The 21,251-nt window shown below is 40.8% G+C and overlaps 1 protein-coding gene across 2 annotated transcripts in view; it reads left to right on the top strand.

The window, feature by feature from the left end:
- Nucleotides 1-21,251, top strand: part of iqgap2 (IQ motif containing GTPase activating protein 2) — a 349,836-nt gene that overhangs the window by 222,604 nt on the left and 105,981 nt on the right. For both annotated transcript variants that reach the window (XM_072547695.1, XM_072547705.1), the window contains 9 exons: nucleotides 1,178-1,345; nucleotides 4,230-4,372; nucleotides 11,262-11,432; nucleotides 11,740-11,823; nucleotides 12,000-12,071; nucleotides 12,841-12,910; nucleotides 19,037-19,245; nucleotides 19,698-19,847; nucleotides 20,977-21,140. In XM_072547695.1, coding sequence (XP_072403796.1) covers nucleotides 1,178-1,345; nucleotides 4,230-4,372; nucleotides 11,262-11,432; nucleotides 11,740-11,823; nucleotides 12,000-12,071; nucleotides 12,841-12,910; nucleotides 19,037-19,245; nucleotides 19,698-19,847; nucleotides 20,977-21,140 — 1,231 coding nt within the window. The remainder of the gene's footprint in view (nucleotides 1-1,177; nucleotides 1,346-4,229; nucleotides 4,373-11,261; nucleotides 11,433-11,739; nucleotides 11,824-11,999; nucleotides 12,072-12,840; nucleotides 12,911-19,036; nucleotides 19,246-19,697; nucleotides 19,848-20,976; nucleotides 21,141-21,251) is intronic.

Genomic DNA, 21,251 nt, shown 5'->3' with positions numbered 1-21,251 from the left:
CTTGATCAATAAGGCTGCATAGCAGTATTCAGGACTTAGTCTATCATTTTAAAACTCAGTTACGTCTTATTCAACAAAGTATAATGTTTTCAGAGATTTTGCAGCAAGTAAAATAGTGTAAAATGCAAGTTCTACTTGAAATCAATATGGTGCATTCTGTGGGACAGTATAGAATGAGTGGAAGGTTTTGGATTTCAGTGTTAAGTGACAGCCTCTTTACTACCTCACTTGGGGGCTGTGGACATTGATGGAAGGCCAGCATTAATTACCCATCCCGAACAGCCTTTAAGGTGGTGGTGCTGCCTTGAACTGCTGCAGTCCATGTGCTGTAGGTAGACCACAATGTCATAGGGAGGGAGTGGATGTGATGCCCATCCAGATGACTGCTTTATCCCGGATGATGTCATGTTTGTTTGAGTGTTGTTGCAGCTGGCAATTGGAGAGTATTCCATCACACTCATGATGTGCACTTTGTAGATGGTGGACAGGGTTTGGAGAGTCAGGAGTGAGTTACTTGCCGCAGTATTTATAGAATCCCTACAGTGTGGAAACTAGCCTGACAGCCCAACAAGTCCACACCGACTCTCCAAAGAGTGACCTAGCCAGGCCCATTCCCTTACTCTATTATTCTATATTTACCCCTGACTAATGCACCTAACCTACATATCCCTTAACACTCTGCATATCTTTGGACTGTGGGAGGAAACTGGAGACACTGGGAGAATGTCTTGTGAAATTTGCACTGTCACCTGAGGCTGGAATTGAACCTGGGTCCCTGGCATTGTGAGGCAGCAGTGCTAACCACTGAGCCACCGTGCCACACTAGTCTCTATTCCTAGTCTCTGACTTGCTCTTGTAGCCACTGTTTGTCGTAATTCCAGTTGAATTTCTAGTCAATGGTAATCCCCAGGATGTTGTTAGTGGGGTTTTAAGTGGTGGTGTAATACAGTTGAATATCAAATGAGTGACGATTAGATCATCTCTGATTGGTGATGATCATTGCCTGGCATTTGTGTGGTGTGACTGCAGACTCCAGAAATTATTGTTGTGAATGTCATTCATTTATCTGTCATTAATACCTCAAAATTTGGCTAATAAAATGAAAGAAATACTTGCATTTTTATTTTGAGATTTAAGCATATCTAATGCATTCGTATGACCTTTATTTCTCTTTAAGTGGCTGTTGCAATTTCTGAAGTTAACTCCGCAATTGAGAACGGTGATCCACAGCTGACATTGACTACAATACAGTCTTCCAACATAACCACGAGAGGGCTTGTACCAGAATGTGCTGATAGCTATCAGACTGAACTCGCTGAAGAAAAAAGGAAAAAGACTGGAGATGGTATGAAACACGAGGGATAAGCAATTTTCTTTAGCATTAGCAACAGCTTGGGGCAGACTAGCAGATAAATTAACCAGTCAGCACAGAATGTTAAAAGGTATCTTGGTCTTTTTCAGTAATGCATCATTCTTTAGTTCTGTCACAGACATTAGACTGGAAGTTGCACAACTGTGTCCATTTTCCCTGTGTCTATATGTTTGGTTTACATCAAGTTTGGATCTTGTGTAATAAGTGTTAGATAAGATGGTGTTCTTCATTGACGTTCCAGAACATGTGAAGCCTCAAACCCAAGTTTAAACAGTCAGCCTCACTGGTAGAATATATATATTTATTACCAGTCCAGAAAAAGAATGTAATACAATGCAGTTATGGTTATGAATGCAGCTCTATAATTTTGGTACAGACCCGGTGGTCCATTCTCACTGTCTTCTCTGCACTGACAACAGTGAAAACCAGTACATTGGCTGCAATAGATTTTCCAGAAAATGAAGAGTCAACACAACATTTCACAGCAATACAGTAAATGTTGCTGACTTTGCTCTTGTTTTGTTCTCATCATAAGTTGAAGCTGTCCTGATTTACATACAAATGGTATTCTTGAATTTTTCAAAGTGGTGAACATTTATGGTGTATAAATGTTTTTTGTTCAAGTTGGTACAGTTGTGGCATCTTACTCTTAAATGGCACAAATGATAAATGCCATTTGTCAGCCTGTTTAATCAGGTCTCCTAAATAAAAACAGGAAGAACTATGAATGCCATAAATAAGAAACAAAAACAGAGGTTGCTGGGAAAGCTCATCAGAAATCAGTTAACATTCAGTTCTGAGGAAGGGTCACTGGACTCAAAATGTTAACCGTGATTTCTCTCCACAAATGCTGCCAGACCTGCTGAGTTTTTTCTAGCAATTTCTGTTTTTGTAGTCAGGGCTCCTTCCTGCCATACAATATTGAATTGGTGAAAGTGAGGACTGCAGATCTTGGAGATTAGAGTCGAGAGTGTGATGCTGGAAAAGCACAGCAGGTCAGGCAGTATCTGAGGAGCAGGAAAATTGATGTTTCGGTCAAAAGGCCTTCATCAGGAAGTCCTTCAGCTGCTGTGCTTTTCCAGCACCACATACTCGATACGATGTCGAATGCTGTCTCAACAGCAAGTTTACTCCTACCTCACCCCTGAATATTAAACTGTTTCACCTATGTCTCCGTCAAAGTGACATTGAGGTCTGTAGATAAGTGCAATTTCAAAACTGAACAGTGCACAATTGTAATTATTATACATATATATTTGAACGATCTCAAATAATTGAGTAGATGCTACTGTACTCGAACAACTTGACTAGGGAAGTGGCGTCTTAGTTTAGGGCTCTACAGCTGTACAGTTAAGGTTTTATCACAGCCCATAGTACACTAGTAAGAATTGGGAGCACAAGTAGGTCCTGGTGCCCTTCAAATTTGCTCCACCCTTCAATCAGATCCGAGCTGATTTGTTTGTCGTCTTAGTTTCCAATTCCAACTTAGTCCCAATACTCTGATTCCCTTGCCTAGCAAAGTTCTGTCTTTCTCCCCGTTTTAGAAAGATCCAGTGGCACTGTCTCCCCCACCACCTGAGACAGATAATTCCAATGTTGCATAGCCATCTGAGAGAAAAAAAAACCCTCGCTCTCTTTCCTAAAAAGGTGACAGCTCACGTTCAGACAATAGACTCAATTTCTGCACTCACCCATGAGAATTAATATCCTTTCCACATCGGCTTGTTGAGGTTTATTTAACATTTTATAAATTTCAATTAAACCACCTCTCATTCTTCTAAATGCTGGTGAAAACAAGCCCAGCCTGCCAGGCATATCCTAATGAAACAAAGACCTATTCCAGGTATCCACCCAGTAAACTGAGCTGCTTCCATTGTATTGACATGTTTATTCAGTGCACTCAACTCCTGCATCATTTGGCCTCTGCACTTTGACAGTAGAAATCTCTGGAGGAGATGGATTAGATAATCCAGTCAGCGCTTGTGACTGAAACATTGACAGAAGATCAACCATCGTTCTTGCCCTTGCACAATAATGTCCATCACTGTTGAGAATGAGAATTTCTAACTTTGCCCAACTTTATTTACCTAGTTCTCAACCACCAGTTACTGGTTGAGGTAGAAGCAGACAGCTTTGTGGTCGGTTGAAGGACCATTTTCCTGACCTGTCACTGCTCTTTTTGGTGTTTAGGCATTAGTGCATCAGTTCATAGCATGATAGCTCATTCTAAGGTATACCTGATAAAGTTCTTGTGAATATATTCCATGTTCTAGAACGATGTTTGTGAATGCAGCTGTTCGACATGAATTAGATTTGCATTACTAGGTATATTGGTGGCAAGAAAGTACATTTAAAACAGATGTGTCTTTGAATTAACCAAATTGAATGACCGGATAAATAAGATTTCGAAGCTCTAATTTTGAAGATGAAGTCCTAAAGCAATAGCATATAATCCTTGAGGAAAATCAGAAACCTATCTTTGTTTCCGTTTAAATCTCATGCTTTGTTTAATTCTTGTTTAATTCTTAAGACAGCAGTTTCTATCTTTTTTTTTTCAGAAGGCCATTAAATGAAGGACATTATATTTCAAAATGTTTTGCAGCAAGAAACGTCATTTAAGTAGTTAATTTATAAGTTGCATTCAATTATTACTTTGAATGGAATTCAGCGGATAAAAGGACTTCGAGCTGCACGCAACTAATCTTCACAACGTCTCAGAGATTAGTGTGCATAATGCACTTCATTAGATTTGAGTTCAGATTTCTGCAGTGTTACAGTTTCCAACCCCACCCCTGTTGTTAAAGTGCAGGTATGAATAGCAACGTTAAATTCCGTTTTCTTTGTATTATTGTTGTAGAACCAAATGGAAGTGTGTGGGTTATGCACAAGATAAAAGACAAATATGAATACTACTACAACCTGAAAACTACAGAGGGCACATGGGACAAACCAGAAAATTTTGAGCAGAACAATACTCAACTAAATAGAGAAGAAATTCAGGTACTGTCACTAACCTGTGAAAATGGATACTTCATATAGTGTGTTGCATTTGCTTTAGTATCTTGTCTCCTCGTCTGAATGTTTATGGGTAAGGTCACTGATTTGCGTCCTTCATGAAAGGGCCCCAGTCCAATCTTTCAAGGACTGGTGTGGAACAAAAATAAAACTTTTATTAAATTACTTTCAGTTACCAATGCACCAAAAATATAAATGGACAGAATTCTCAAATGGGTCTTTCAAATCCTGTTTTTGGATTAGTGGTGCTGGAAGAGCACAGCAGTTCTGGCAGCATCCGAGGAGCAGCAAAATCGACGTTTCGGGCAAAAGCCCTTCAGGAATAAAGGCAGAGAGCCTGAAGCGTGGAGAGATAAACTAGAGGAGGGTGGGGGTGGGGAGAAAGTAGCATGGAGTACAATGGGTGAGTGGGGGAGGGGATGAAGGTGATAGGTCAGGGAGGAGGGTGGAGTGGATAGGTGGAAAAGAAGATAGGCAGGTAGGACAAGTCATGGGGACAGTGCTGAGCTGGAAGTTTGGAACTAGGGTGAGGTGGGGGAAGGGGAAATGAGGAAACTGTTGAAGTCCACATTGATGCCCTGGGATTGAAGTGTTCCAAGGCAGAAGATGAGGCGTTCTTCCTCCAGGCGTCTGGTGGTGAGGGAGTGGCGGTGAAGGAGGCCCAGGCCCTCCATGTCCTCGGCAGAGTGGGAAGGGGAGTTGAAATGTTGGGCCACGGGGCGGTGTGGTTGATTGGTGCGGGTGTCCCTGAGATGTTCCCTAAAGCGCTCTGCTAGGAGGCGTCCAGTCTCCCCAATGTAGAGGAGACCGCACCAGGTTCAATAGATGATATTAGTGGATGTGCAAGTAAAACTTTGATGGATGTGGAAGGCTCCTTTAGGGCCTTGGATGGAGGTGAAGGAGGAGGTGGGAGCGCAGGTTTTGCATTTCCTGCAGAGGCAGGGGAAGGTGCCAGGATGGGAGGGTGTGTTGTAGGGGGCTGTGGATCTGACCAGGTAGTCATGGAGGGAACGGTCTTTGCGGAAGGCAGAAAGGGGTGGGGAGGGAAATATATCCCTGGTGATGGGGTCCTTTTGGAAGTGGTGGAAATGTTGGCGGATGATTGGGTTTATGCGAAGGTTGGTAGGGTGGAAGGTGTGCACCAGGGGCGTTCTGTCCTTGTTACGGTCGGAGGGGTGGGGTCTGAGGGTGGAGGTGCGCGATGTAGACGAGATGCGTTGGAGGGCATCTTTAACCACGTGGGACGGGAAATTGCGGTCTCTAAAGAAGGAGGCCATCTGGTGTGTTCTGTGGTGGAACTGGTCCTCCTGGGAGCAGATCCGCTGGAGGAATTGGGAATACGGGATGGCATTTTTGCAAGAGGTAGGGTGGGAAGAGGTGTAATCTTTCAAATCTTGGTTTAAATTTGAATCCTATCTAATGAGCCGAATTTTAATTATTGAGTTAATGTAAAAGAATGATTCGTTTAGGGATACTTGAGTATGTTGGGCCTAGACTCAATAGAATTTAAATGAATGAGCGGCAAATTTTATAGAAACACCCAAGAGGACTTGACAGGGTTGATGTAGAGACGCTGGTTCACGCCACCCCATTGCCATCTTCGGAGAATCTCTGATCAGAGGTCGTATTCCCAGAATAAGGAGTTTTCCATTTAGGACAGCTGAGGAATTCCTCCTCTGAGACTAATGAATTTGTGGAATTCTTTACCGCAGAAGTCTACTAAGGCTCGGTCATTAAGTATATTCGAGGCTGGGATGCACAGATTTTTAGTCAGTAAGGGAATTAAAGATTATGGAAAAAAGGCAGGAAGTGGATTTAAGGATTATCTCACTGAATGATAAGGCAGTCACAATGAGCGGAATAGCCTACATCTATGCCTACTTTTAGTCATTTGGTGGTTCCATGACTATTTACATTTGCACCTTTTAACTGCCCCTCCCCCAGTGATTTACTATTTGGAACCACCATAAGCTCAGTACAACTGAGATCCAGCAAGTAAAGCAGCTCCACCTGATAATAATCAACAGCAAAGAAAGGTGAAAGTTAAACTGTTATAAACTCTAAATGATTTATTGTGTGGTAACTGACTTACAAAGTTTAATAGTTCTGAAGGGGAGCCATACAGGACTAAGAATGAACTGTGTTGAGAAGGGAAGTGTATTCATGTTTTAATGTCTGTGCCCCTTTGTTAAAGCCCACAGAATTGCAGCATGAACCAAAGGTTATCTCTCGAGACACTCTGTTCTGTCTTGTTTCCAAGTAATGAAGCTGTTTGTGTTGTATAATCTAATGTTCTTGTAAAGCAGCATTTGTCTAATGTACCACAAACAGTACCATAGAAACTTGGGTTTATAGAATAAAGAATGCATGATATTTGCGTCATTGCATTTCTAGTTTTATTTTTGTCTCCCCATGTGCTGGATGTTGATGTAAATTATTTTTTTTCCCATGAAAGCAGTGTTTATTTTTAATTTGTATGTTTATGTAATCATCTAGTCACATAAGTTTGGATTGAACTACTCAAGCTCACTGTGGAGGTTGTGGGGAGAAATACATTTTGTAAGAGCTGTCTTAGCCTACATAATGTTCTGCTGAATGTCATGGACCAAGGCTACAAGAGCAGGTCAGGCTAGCAATATTGCAGCAAGTAACTAGGCTGCTGACTGCCCAATGCCTGTTCACTATCTACAAGACACAAGTCAGGAGATTGATGGATGCTCCCCATCCCGCCCCTCCAATGTGTCTGAATGAATGCAGTTCCAACAGCGCATGTGGAACACCATTCAGGACGAACAGCCTGCTGGATTGGCACCGCCTGCCCCCCAACACTTTCAGTATTCACTTCCTCCCTCTCAGATACATGGTGGTAGCCGTGTGCATCATCTACAAGATGCACTCTAGCAACTTAATGAAATTTCTTTGCAGCTTCCAATCTCTACATCCGTTGCCCTTGTCTTTCTAGGGGTATCGGAACATCACCACCTACCTGCAAGTTTTACCCACACCTTGACAATATATCACTATCACTTCACTGTTGCTGGGTCAAGATCTTGGCACTCCCTCCCAAAGAGTGATGGGAATCCATGTGGATACAGTGGTTCAAGGAGGCAGTCCACCTTCTCAAGGATACAAGCAAATTACTGCAGATGCTGGAATCTGAAACCAAAAGAGAAAATTCTGGAAAATCTCAGCAGGTCTGGCAGCGTCTGTAAGGAGAGAAAAGAGCTGACGTTTCGAGTCTAACTGACCCTTTGTCAAAGCTGAGTACAATTGGTCTAGGCAGCAAAAGATGGCCTACCTGATGACACACATGTCCTGTAAATAAGTACAGGTACACAGTCCTTTATCCGAAACGCTCGGGACCAGCTGGTTTTCGGAATTCAGAATTTTTCAAATTTCGGAATAAGTAACAGTTCAACGGTGAAATTTTTAAAATTCTTACCAAATGGCAGGCTCACTGTGAGTACTACGGGCCCTGAGACAGAATTGAGGCCTGCCAGTGCTGGGCCGCATCCACCTACATCACGTCTGAGTGACATGCATCGAGTGAGTGTGGAGTTGGGTTTGCACGCCAAACAACCATGTTAATGAGAAAAAAATTCACAAAAAAGCCTTCGGATTTTGGAGCTCTCAGATTTCGGATGAACCTGTTATCAGAAAATTAAACTCTGATATTGACTTCAAAACTTCAGTCAAATTAATGAGGAGAAGAACTGTTGTTAACTTCAGTCAGCCTGATAGTTGGTTTGTGATCGAGAACGATGCTAGTATCGTTGGTTCAATTCCATACCAGCTGAGTTACAACAAAGTTTCTCCTTCTCCACCTCTCCCCTCACCTGAAGCGTGGTGGCCCTCACGTTAAGCCATCACGAGAGTGCTAATTGTGGACTGTTTATCATTTCTCTGCTTGAGCATTTATTTCATTAACCATTATGGCCACATTTTATAGAGCCTTGTCAACCATATGCAATGAACTACAATACAAAACAGGATCACTTATTTTAGAGGTGTCACTTAATTCTGGTGATTCCTCTTAGAGAATTCTCTTGCTTTCAGCAAATTCAATGAATTTTCTTAAAAACCTGCCATGCCCCATCTTAAACCGCAACATTGTCATTGAATCAGTATGGCACAGGAAGAGGTGATTTGGGTGAGGAAAGCTACGCAGATTCCCTGCAGAGCACTCCTCCAGTCGGCCCCATTCTCCTGTTCCATCCCTGTAATTGTACAAGTTATTTCCAATGGGTTCCTGTCCAATTTTCTTTTAAAACTATTTATCATTACTTTCCACTATAGTTGGCAGTAGCAAGTTCCCAGCCTCCTTCACTTATTGAGTAAAGAAGCTATTTGTTATATCGTGCTTGCATCTCTTGACTGAACCCTGAAAACTTGTCATTAGTTTCATTTTGTATGAAATGGAAAAACATTTGCAAAATTAAAAAATGGAATCTACTCCTCCTAAACAAAGACTAAATTAATTAAATTCACTGATCTGCTTCAAGGAAGTGAGCAGTTGGGGGCTGATGGGGAGAGGGCTCCACAGCACAGGATGATCCAAATGTTAATCTTAAAAACAAGGTGCAAGTAAATCTTTTAAAACAAGTACCTTCCACATTCTTTCATTATATCTTTCAGTTAGTGCTGCGTGTTACATCCTAATCAACACAGCATTCCCATTGTTGGGTCAAGACCCAGGCTATCAAACTGCACACTTGGCCTTCAATACACACACAAAAACAAGGAGCAGTAATAGGCCACGTGGCCCCTCAAGCGTGTTCTGGTTTCATAAAGATCGTGGCTGATCAGTTTGTAATGTCAAATCTACATTCCTGTCTACTATGATAAGTTTTCACCCCCTGGCTTAACGAGAATCTGCCCATTTCTGCCTTAAAAATATTCAAAGACTCTGCCTTTGCTGCCTTTTCAGGACGAAAGTTTTAAAAATGGCCCTCTGAGAGATACAGAATTCATCTCCATTTTAAACAAATGACACCTCGTTCTAGATTCTGCTGTAAGTGGAACCATCCTCTCCGCAACCAAACTGTTAACGCCCTTCAGGATCTTAAATGTTTTAATCAAGCCTTTGCCTCTAGTGTAATAAAAGCAGAAAGTGCTGGCAGCATCTGTTGTTGTTTTGAGTCCCACGTGACTCTCCTTTGTAACTGAAAGGGGCTGAAAAGTTAATAGGTTTTTATGTACTAGATAAAACAAGCGAGGTGAAGCAAGTGGAACAGATTGTAAAGATATCCAGGGTAAAAGGCAAAAGAATACTAATGGTAGTAGAGAAATGATATAGTGAAGAGTGCGTTAATATTAAGCGTTAACAGCGGAACTAAGCTCTACTGACAGCAAACCCAAACAGGACCCTTTGTGTGGGAAGTGGTATTCTTAAAATGAAGGACCGAGATCGTGGAGTATTGGAACACTGTTTTGGACCCCTTACTTGAGGAGGGGTTTAATTGCATTGGAAGCCGTTCAAAGAACGTTCACTGGATTAACTCCAGAGATAGAAGGTTTGTTTTATGAGGAGCAATTAATCAATTTTGGCATGTGCTTGCAGAAATTTAGAAGAATGAGAGGAGATTTGATTGGGGTATTCAAGATGCTGAAGGGGATCAACAATCGATGTAGCTCATACCTCCTGTGGAGCAGTTTAGAATAAGAGGTCATAGTTTTAGGTTGAGGGGTGGCAAATTTAAAGTACAGATGATGAGGAGGAATTCCCTCTCTCAAGAGGTCATGGATCCGTGCAACTCTATCCCAGAGTGTGGGTGAGCAAAGTGAAGAAAAGTGGAGTTGAGATTGCATACTCCTGCTCCTAGTTTGTGTGTTCTAATGGTTGTCTAAAGTTTTTGAATTCTGTGGAGTCCTGAATGCTGTAAAGTCCCAGAACAGGCAATCCTATGTTGTTCTCCCAGCTCTCTTTAAAATGATGTGGTGTCATCAGTGTAAGGGAGTCTGCATTGTGAGCAGTGAATACATTAGACTAGATTGAAAGAGGTACAAGGAAATCTCTGAAAGGTGTGCATTGACTAGTGAGGACAGATGAGGTAAAGGACAAATGCAAAGAACCCTCTGTAATTACAAGGAGGGGCAGTTATGAGTGATAGAGGAGTGAAAGGTACAGAGGGAATTGTCGCTATGGAATACAGACAAGGAGGGGAGGGGGGATGTGTTTGGTTGCAGCATCATGCTGAAGATGGCAAAAGTGACAAAGGATGATCCTTTTCATGGCTGGCGGGCTGGAAAGTATAGCAAAGGGGGGAGGCAGAAGTGCAGGAAATGGGTTGGACACAAATGTTGAGCCCTGTCGAGCACAGTGGGACAGGATCCTCAGTTGAGGAAAAAGGAAGATGTGTCAAACACCCTGTGGAAGATGGCACCTTTCGAACAAATGTGAAGGAAATGGAGAAACTGAAAGGATGGAATGGATTGTTGTCAAGGTAATTGTAGGAATCTCTGGGTTTGCAAAGGACATTATTAATGTGCAGCTTATCCACAGAAATCGACACTGAGAAGTTAAAGAGGGGAAGGAACAAGTAAATTGTGACCAATTGGAAACAAAATTGACTAATGCTTCTAATTCCACGTAAGAGCAGGCAGCAGCACCAAAAAAGCACAGAGAGTGAGCCCAATAAGGCTTGAAACAATAAATGTTCCACATACACCCACAAAAAGACAGGCATAATTGGGACCAATAACAGCGCCTTTTACCAGTGAGCTGAATTAAAGGAGAAATTGTTCAATGTGTGAACGAGCTCAGTGTTCATAGACACACACTACATTTGATAGTTGATGAACTCATGCGGTTTTAACAACCGAGTGCATTCGCTTGCCGCTCCTGAAGATGCCTATTGCTCGGTTTCTCCTTCAGGATACCACTGGCCGAGTCACATCTGATTACCACCGTGAGCAGCTCTGGTTAGCGAAGGAGAGTCAGATTATCTGTCTGCAGGCACGAGCTAGAGGTTACCTTGTAAGAAAAGCTTACAAAGAACGATTGAACTACCTCCACAAACAGGGACCTTCTGTCATCCGACTACAGGTGAGCTCATAAATTCTTATTCTTGGGTATTAAATGCTTTAAGATAAATGCAGAAAAATAAACTATAGTAACATGATTCATTTCTCAAAGTAACTGTTCACATATGCTTAACTGCTTTATCATTTTTTTTGACAACAGCAATTTTTTTGTTTTTTTAGAATTCACTACTCTCAAGCAATCCATTAGAAATTTTCCCAGGGTGTATTTGTTGGACAGATTTGTAAATGAGGTGGGAAGGGTAGAGAATTAACTAGTTTGATGAAGAAACTGGTTTAATTAGCTCCGTGTTTTGTTTTGTTTTGTATAGTCTTCTTGGAAAGGATATAAGCAAAGGAAAGCTTACAAGGGCCGGCTAATGGTCCTGCAAAACAATGTTGCAGCTATTGTTAAGGTAATTTTATATTTAGTATAATTTTGATTTCTTCATACTATGTTGTAATTCTAAAGACAGTTTTATTTGTTATAACTCTAAGTGACGTAAGTTATCTGTAACTGATATTAATTTGAGAAGCAGACACTTGCTTATTGATCATATTTTTAAGAGGCCTTTGGTACCTGTTTCAATAGATCCAGTCTTTTGTGAAGATGTGGAAGACTAGAAAAGCATATCGTGCAAGATGTCAGTACTTCAAAGATCATGTGAGTTAACGTCCACATTTGGTATCTTAATATGATGTGACTGGTAACCTTTTCTTTCACGATGTTCACAAGTCTGACCTGCCAATGAGGAAACCCATTTTGTGAAACAATCTTCTTTTGCCTTCGTTCTAATTGTCACTTAATGAAATTAAATCCTGGACTGGACCACCTTCCCTTTGCAGCAGACTTTCCTGTGTTTCCTCTACAGTGCATAATCTTTGGTTCCCCTGTACCCAACCTTGCTGGGAGGAAACTTTAACTACCATTAAGACTCTCAAGGAACCTACCTGCACCATGGTGCTGGGTAGTTCCAGCTGGTCTGGAACCTGCTGAGGCCAAAACAGCTGGTGCCAAGAATGGGATTAGGAAACTGACATGTTGGTATTTTCAGACCCAGGATTTGCCAAGCTAGTGATCGGACCAGAAGACCCTTCCCCGAGTAGATGCAAGTGTTCCACTGACCCCCAACCTTAGAGTCCAAGGGAATTCTGATTTTCTCAAAGGTGATCACATGATGGAATCGATTATCCTATAGTTGGAACATGGGCTGAAAGGGAAATCAAAAGCCATGGAAATGAATCCTGATGCTAATGATTCCCATAATGGATTGAAGTTCTTACTTTTTAACAGTGGTAACAAAATTAGAACAGAAATTTTAATGTTTAAGGAATTAATAATGTTAAACTTGTACAGGAAGGAATCATTTTTTCTGAGTTCCTCAGTTTAAAACTAAGTAATTACAACTAAATTGTATTTCTGCTTCTCTCAGACAAAAGAAATAATTAAAATCCAGGCATTCCTAAGAGCAAATAAAGCTAAGGATGACTACAAAACTCTGAGTAAGTATTTTAATACTTCATGTACTACAATTGAGGTTTTTCTTCAACTTTGTGAATCTCAATCTCTGCTACAATTTCCCCATTTTCCTGTTGCTGTTCTCTTTATGATCTCATTTTTTTGGATCACTTATGAGTTTGTGGTTGAGATTAGGCTGGTACCCATGCTTAGGCTAACTATCTGCCAGTACAGTTTGCAGAATGATCTGTTTCTGACCTATGTCAATGTGCAGAGAGCAAGTGGAGCGTTGTGTACGTCAGCTACATCTGGAATTAATGTCTAATAGTTAGACATTTGGGATTCCATTCAGCTGAACTGCGAGTGACCCCCAGAGTCTATTATAACTGTGCCAACTGCGGGTTGATCTAACTATGAATAGTGAAAGCAGAATTATTATAATGAGGCAGTCATCTATATCAACAGTTCTGTATTGTAATTCTTCATTTGAAGAATCCAAAGGCTGAGTTAGGAAATGGGAATTTGGATCTGTTCTGATCAATACCTGTTTATTGGTGTTCAAATTATTGTTCACTTAAAAGGTCTGATATTTGAGTTTTAAAAGAAAATGTGACAGGTGTCCCCATTGCTCTTTTTTTTTCATTTCTTTCTTCCTTCCCTCATCCTTGACTCCCTCATTACTTCCTTGAGCTTACTTTATTTGGACTGTAGGAAAAAGAGTCAGCAAATTAGCAGTTTGAGCCTGTTCCATCTTTAGATCACAGCTTTTCTTAACGAATGAATGAATTAGCTTTACTGTCACATCTACTCACGAGTACAGCAAAAAGTTTACAAGTTGCTACTCGCAGAGCGTACCAAGCTATCTGTTCATTAGCTTCATTTAGCTGTCACCGCTCCACATAACTTAGATTTTTCTTTATTGCCCGATGATTGATTGGTTGTCTTGAAAGTTTCAAATATCCCAATATTCACAGCCTTTTAAAGCAAAGAATGACTGATTCCTGCTTCAAAGATTAGACTTGTGTTTTGAATATGTGTATTTTTCACATTGAAATATTACGATTAGTACTGCAAGTTTTGATTGACTGGAAACCTCTGTTTTTCTGGACATACATTCACTGGAATGATTTTTCTCTGGTGATGAGGTATTACAGTAGTTTGAGGATGGCAGGAGAAATGCTTGGAACGAGTAACCGTCCTTCAGGATTCTCAGTTAATCTTATCAAATTGCTCGTGAATGCAGTTACAAAGGGGCTTAGATTTAAGGTGATTGATGAAAGGACTACAGTGACTTGAAGAAAAAACATTTTCATCCTGAGGGTGGTGAGTGGTTTGATGGTTGAGGTGGATACTGACAACTCATTTAAAAGGATCCATGATCTGCACTTGAAGTGCTTTAGCCGACAAGGACGTGATGCTGGTATGTGGGATTAGAATAGGTGGCTGGTTTGCTCAACTGGTACAGATATGATGGGCTGAATGACCTCCCTTTTGCTGTAACTTCTCTATGGAGTGAAGGTTTATGTGAAGGCTGTAGAAGCACTGAGAATGTGTATGATATACAGCTTAAGGAATCTGATGTACATTTGGACACTTCATATGAGGATGAGTTTTACAGACAGTTACATCCTGTTACTGTAATGCACCCCTGGAGAATGTTAGAAAGGATTAGTTACCATTATAGTAAGCAGTGGGGAGAAATTTCGCCAAATAAATTCATGCTAACGCTGTTTGAGAAGTTGTGAAGACATGAGGAATCAAGGAGAGAAGAGAGACTTGTTTGTGTAGGTGAGCCAGCCTCCTTGAACTGAGTGGGAATGCAGAATAGCTTAAGATGAAAAGGAATGCAACTGTAATAGAGGACTGTATAGTTAGGGGAATAGGGTACAGTTCTCTGCTCACAACACAAATCCTGAAGGCTGTTATTTCCTAGTGCCAGAGTTAGGGACTGCATCCCTGGGCTGGAGCAGAGCTTTGAGTGAGAAGAGAAGGATCCAGTTGTTGTGGTCCATGTGGGTAGGTATTACCTAGGTAGGATTGAGAGGAGAGGTTCCACTGTTGAAGATGAGCAGTCAGGGGCTATGCTAGAATGCAGAACCTCAAACTGGTAATCTCTAGATTACTACCTGAGCCATGAGCAAATTAGTAGAAGATAGATCAGATCAGAGTTAAATGCATGTTTCAGAAATTGCTGTGGGAAACTGACACCAGTACCAGGGAAAGGCTGAGCTGTTCTGACAGGACAGTCATCACCTGAACAGTATTGTGATCAATGTCCTTGCATATCTCATAACTTGGTCTGTAGAGAGGGCTTTTAACTATGTGGTATGGGGAGGATTAACAAGAGAAGAAATTTGGGAAGTTAAAGGCAAGGCCAAAGTTCAGGGTACCAGTATGGATAACGATAATTAGAGTGTAACTGGAAGTGCATACAAACTTCAGTATAGTCAGAGTAGGGGAAAATAAAGCTTAAGTCTAACATGGGAAGGAGGGTTCGGGTGAAGGGGGATCCAGAAGTCTAAAGACAAAAGTTAAGACCATGAAAAGCATGCCGACAGGCTGAATGGGTAGGGAGTAACAGAGCCTTTAGTATTAATAGTGCACCAGACAATAAGGCCCATGTAGGGAGTAGAGTCTTAGAGATATTCAATACAGAAACAGACCCTTCAGTCCAAATCATCCATGCCGACCAGATATCCTAAATTAATCTAGTCCCATTTGCCAGTGTTTGTCCCATAGCCCTCTAAACACTTTCTATTCATATACCCATTCGAATGCCTTTTAAATGTTGTAATTGTACCAGCCTCCTCCACTGCCTTTGACAGCTCGTCCACATACGCACCACCCTCTGCGTGAAAAAGTTGCCCCTTCAGTCCCTTTTAAATCTTTCCCCTCTCACTTTAAACCTATGCCCTCTAGTTTTGGGTTCCCCCACCCTGGGAAAGGATCTTGCCTCTTTACCCTATCTATGCTCCTCCCGGTTTTAATAAACTTCTGTAAGGTCACACTTCAGCCTCTGACACTTCAGGGAAACTAGCCCCATACTATTAAGCCCCTCCCTATAGCTCAAATCCTCCAACCCTGGCAACATCCTTGTAAGTCTTTTCTGAACCCTTTCAAGCTTCACAACATCCCTCCTATAGTAAGGAGACCAAAACTGCATGCAGTATTCCAAAAGTGTGCTAACCAATGTCCTGTACACCCGCAACATGACTTCCCAACTCCTATACTCAGTGCACTGACGAATAAAGGCAAATACACCAAATGTCTGTCCTTCACTCTGCTATCTACCTATGACTCCACTTTCATGGAACTATGAACCAAGGTCTCTTTGTTCCGCAACACTCCCCAGGACCTTACCATTAAAGGTATAAGTCCTGCTCTGATTTGCCTTTCCAAAATATAAAACCTCACATTTATCTAAACGAAACTTCTCTTTGTTACTACTTCAAAAACTCAGTTAAGGTAGTATTTTTAAAATAAAGTTGAAATCACTTATTCTGAATGCACAGAGTGTCCACAATAAAATAGATTACAAAATGACAAAAGTAGAGCTTATAATTTTTATATAGATATATAAAAGGCTTAGATCGAATTGCCCTTAGAGGGAGAGAGTTTGGATTATACTTTGTGGGCTTCTCATACCCCAACATAAATGTCAGGGGCAAGCCCACCACCACTTAGTTGATGTGTCCTATTTTAATTTTTTCAGGTAGCAGTCCTTTAGTATAAGGCTGGACTATCCATCTGCAAGATGTCACTGACTTGGAGCCTTCTTTTTAGATACCATAGTTTATCATTTCATTGGCTTTGTGGATTGTGTCTCTTCACTGAATGTGTCAATTATTGTCTCCGAAATTTATATCGCTCTGTTTCTTTAACAATGCAGAATGAAAGTGTCTCCACCATTTTACCTTTTCATGTAGAACATTATATACACATTGGCACATATTGTTTCTCCCCTATTATGGGGCCCACTTGTGCATTGTCCAGCTCATTCTGTCAGGCTGCCTCCTTCGATTGCCCTGACTCTGTGTTCAGCAACATTGAGCAATTCTCAGCAATTTGCACTGAGTTTCTGGGCCTGTCATACAATATAAATTATAAACAGCAGTGGTAAGAACTCCCCCTTATTCATTTCCTTACCCTTAAGGAAATTTCTTACCTATAAACCCAGGTTTGTTTTGAATTTCCTCAGTTTTGAGTTTAGTGAAAAATCTTCCATGTGGAGCGTAACTGAAAAGTATTTTGAAAATTTCGATAGGTGTGTTAGAGTTTGCCACCCTTGCCTTAGAATCTGATGAAGGATTGACTTCCTTAAAATTAAGTGCTTGGTTGTTCAGAATCTCCCTGTTATTTGCTCAGTTGTTATATGTATAATTGAACAATTGTCAATGATATTTGATAATTGATTCCATTGTATTAAAATAAGTCTGATATATAACTTACTGTAAGGTATTGCTTTAAAATAAATTATAACACAAATGTTGAGAGATTTAGAAGGGAAGAAAATTTTCTTAATTTTGTGGAACATATATGTTTGATGTAAATGTCTTGTGGAAACCAGTGTCAGTGTCAGTTAAATTAACTTGTTGTTTATTTTCTGTCTGGGAGTTGGCTATGTTGGCAAATAATATTACTTTAAAAACACATTAGCTCTAAATGAATTAATTTAACTGGAGCCAAACCTTTGGACAAGTACATTTAATTAAATGTTTAGAACATCACCCGAATTGCTGGGGTGAGGGTGGAGGAGTCAGAACAAATGCCTTGTACTTGTTCTTTACTTCTGGTCAGAATTAACTGTATCGTCATCACTACTGAATCCTCTCAATTGGATGATTGATAAATAACAGGATTAAAGGTAAAAAAATGTAAATTCCTGAGGAGTTGAAGAATTCTTGGCTGCACGTGTATGCCTTCAACATCATCTAGGACTGGGCTAATAGGTGTCAGGTGACATTCCTACCTCAAGTACCAGGAAATAATGACCAGCAGTTACAGAAACTGTTCACCATCATCAATATCCCAGGACTCATCGCTGACCAGAAGCTCACCTGGACAGACCTTAATGCTGTGGCAGCTAAAGTAGGTCAGAGAGTTTAATATGCTAAGTTAATGGACTCGCCATCTGATTTTCTCCCACGTACAAGACAGGAATGTGATGGAATATGCTCTGCTTTTTTGGATGGGTGCAGCAGCAAAGATGTTTGAAGCTCGGCAACATCTAGGACAAAGTATTCTGCTTGGTTGACATTTCTTCCACGCAGATAAACACCCACTCCCTTCACAGATTGGTGCACTGTGGCTGCAGTTTGTATTGTCTACAATAAAACCCTTGTCAAGGCTTCTTTTGGCTGCTGCTCCTAACCCTGTGACCATCAGAACACTATCGTCTGCAATTTCCTCTCCATGTCACCCATCGCTCCTGACTATAGATATCAGTTGCCCACTGTGGAGCTGAGCTTAAATGACTCCATACTGACAACTTGAATACAGGTTAACCAGCTGGGGATTTATGAAATCCAGCAACTCTTATGATCACTTCCTGGCACCAACATTTATTTACAGATTGTTTTAAGCTATATTTAAATTCTCCAGCTGCCGTAGTGAGATTCGATCTCATTTTGTCTCGATTAAAGGTGCTATTTTCAGGATCAGTTGTCTGATAGCAAGGCTATTACACTGCTAAAACTTTGTCAAATTATGTATTTTTGAAGTTTAGTAAAACTTTGAATCAGTTGGTTTTCTGTGTTATGGTATTTTTCTTTGTGGTTTGAATGTGCAATTGCTCTTTGAATTATTATGCTTTAATTAAGGACATCTCCTGTGGTATGATACAGAGCCAGATGAACTAAAGGTTTTCCTGATTTAATCTAAATAGACTGATCTGAGCATATCAGTTTTAAAGCTCTACAATCAGCCACTTTTTGTAGGCTAAACCATTAGTGACCCTCACTGGAGAGCACTTAAACCAGTGAGGACAGGAACTCCTCAGCTGTACATTTGTACTGATGGAGGGTTTGTGCAGCACTGTAGAGGGTAAATTGCTGCCTTCGAGGGGAAAAAAACACAAGGAGTAGAGAGAAAATAAACTATTTTCGTTGGAATTATTGCTTCCTTATGAAAGCACCTTACTTTCTAGTTGTGTGTTTGTTTTTCCTCCTTAGTCAGTGCAGAGGAGCCACCGCTAAATGTTGTACGTAAATTTGTTCACCTGCTGGATCAGAGTGCCTTGGACTTCGAGGAGGAGCTGGAAGTTACAAGAATAAGGGAGGAAGTTGTTACCAAAATCCGATCCAATCAGCAGCTAGAGAAGGATCTCAACCTAATGGACATTAAGATTGGGCTTCTTGTGAAAAATAGGATAACATTACAGGTCTGTTTCTCTCTTATGTTCTTCCAATGCCAATTCTTGCATTCATAAACTTTCTCCCACCCACCGCTGCTGTCTCTTCCCCCACTGACTCTACCCTCCTCTTGTTCAACCTCGTGATTCCATTCCACGCAATTACCTCATTATCCCATCTTCTCCCCTCTTAAACCTCTCCGCACTCTCCACTCCCCTTTTAAAGCATTCCTCACTATGTAACTGTCTGAGAAAGCGATGTTTCAATTACTGTTCTGTATAAGTTTGAAATCCTGCAAAGTAAGGGGCACTATTACCTCGCGAAGAAAGTATTTGTGTCATCCTTTGGAACAGATGAAGGAATAGAAATATTAATTCAATGGAATAGTAGGATGTTTAGCAGCAGCGGTACAATCCAGTTTCGAGAAGAGTTCCATTTCTGAAAACGCATCACATCTAATCTTTTCCCATTTTCCCAACAGGATGTGATTTCCCACAGCAAGAAAATGGATAAGAAGAATAAGGGCCAGGCTATGGAAGTCATTTCGGGTGACAAGCAAGGACTAAAATCACTCAGCAAGGAAAATAGGAAAAAACTGGAAGCATACCAGCATCTCTTCTACTTGCTTCAGGTAGCAAAATGGAGATAATGTTTTTGAAGAAGTAAATTATAACATAGACCAACAGGAATTCCGTATGGCTGGTCTTTGTTTCAATGTTAGGATTTTCTGGACCTAGAGACTCATTCCTTTTGTGCGTGTAAGGTTCGTCCTGGATTGTTTTGCAGTTACCACAAGAATGTGACTCTATGCCATTTGCGGGCACTGATTGTTTTCCTATCCACTACCTCAGCAATGAACAACTTGCTCAATAGTGCTTTCTAAAAACAAAAATGGATTTTGTCGTCCTATTGTAATTGGTTGAGTGTAATATGAGCTGTCACTTCACCATTATCACTTGCAACTAGTGCCAGCATGTGATCAATTATCTCAGCTATTGGATTTTATTTTATTACTTGACTGAATGAGTTTGGTTCATGTGGCAAAAGAGAGACTTGAGCATCTCTATGCTGTTGTTCCATGATAGCAGTTGCCAGCTGGTGAAGTGTGGAATCAGTCTCATCAAACGCAATTTGATTACATTGCATAGCTGATCCAAATACTGCTTCTGTTCCATCTGACTATCATGATGTTGCTTCATAAATTTGCATAACGTGTTTAGCTACCTATGTGTATTCTCTCAAGTTTTGTGGCATCAACATCTCCATTCAAAGATGTCTGGTTTAAATTCTGCTCTCAGCTAACATTTTGTAGTTAGTTGCTTCCATTTTGTTTGAACTGTGATACTTTAACTGGTGCCACCAAATATGTAAAGATCTATCAGCTGATTTGAACACACTGTGCCTGCAAATGTTACAAACTGACAATACCTAAAAGTGTATTGCCCATATGCAAGAAGAGAATAAAAGTAAAAAGAAACCTTAAATTCACTTGATTAAAAACTTGTTTTTTGGGTGTTGGATGTTGGACAGTGCATTGGCAATTCTACATGAGAACAAATGGGGATTGGCACGAGAACTTCTTGAGCATACTTTAGCTTCTGGCTCATGGTGGGAACAGCACCAGTGTTGTCCTACTCGGCCTGCGGTTATGCACATGACCAGGAGGACGTTTCATAACGAAGTGTTGAATTATGTTTTTGAGTAATAATTGTTCATAAGGCTAACCCTTTTTGAGCCAATGTTTCTGTTTTCCATCCCAGACAAATCCAACCTACCTAGCCAAATTGATCTTCCAGATGCCTCAAAACAAGTCAACTAAATTCATGGATACTGTCATCTTCTCCTTATACAACTATGCATCAAACCAGCGAGAAGAATATCTGCTGCTCAAACTCTTTAAAACTGCTTTGGAGGAAGAAATCAAGTATGTTGGCTCAGGGACTCTTCTTTGGAAGGTCACTGGACTCGTAACGTTAATTCTGCTTCCTCTCCACAGATGCTGCCAGACCTGCTGAGATTTCCCAGCAATTTCTGT

Source organism: Chiloscyllium punctatum, chromosome 2 (genome assembly GCF_047496795.1).
Source record: "Chiloscyllium punctatum isolate Juve2018m chromosome 2, sChiPun1.3, whole genome shotgun sequence".
NCBI lineage: Eukaryota > Metazoa > Chordata > Chondrichthyes > Orectolobiformes > Hemiscylliidae > Chiloscyllium > Chiloscyllium punctatum.
Note: the sequence above shows the minus strand (reverse complement) of the source record. Positions and strands in the feature narration are given on the sequence as shown.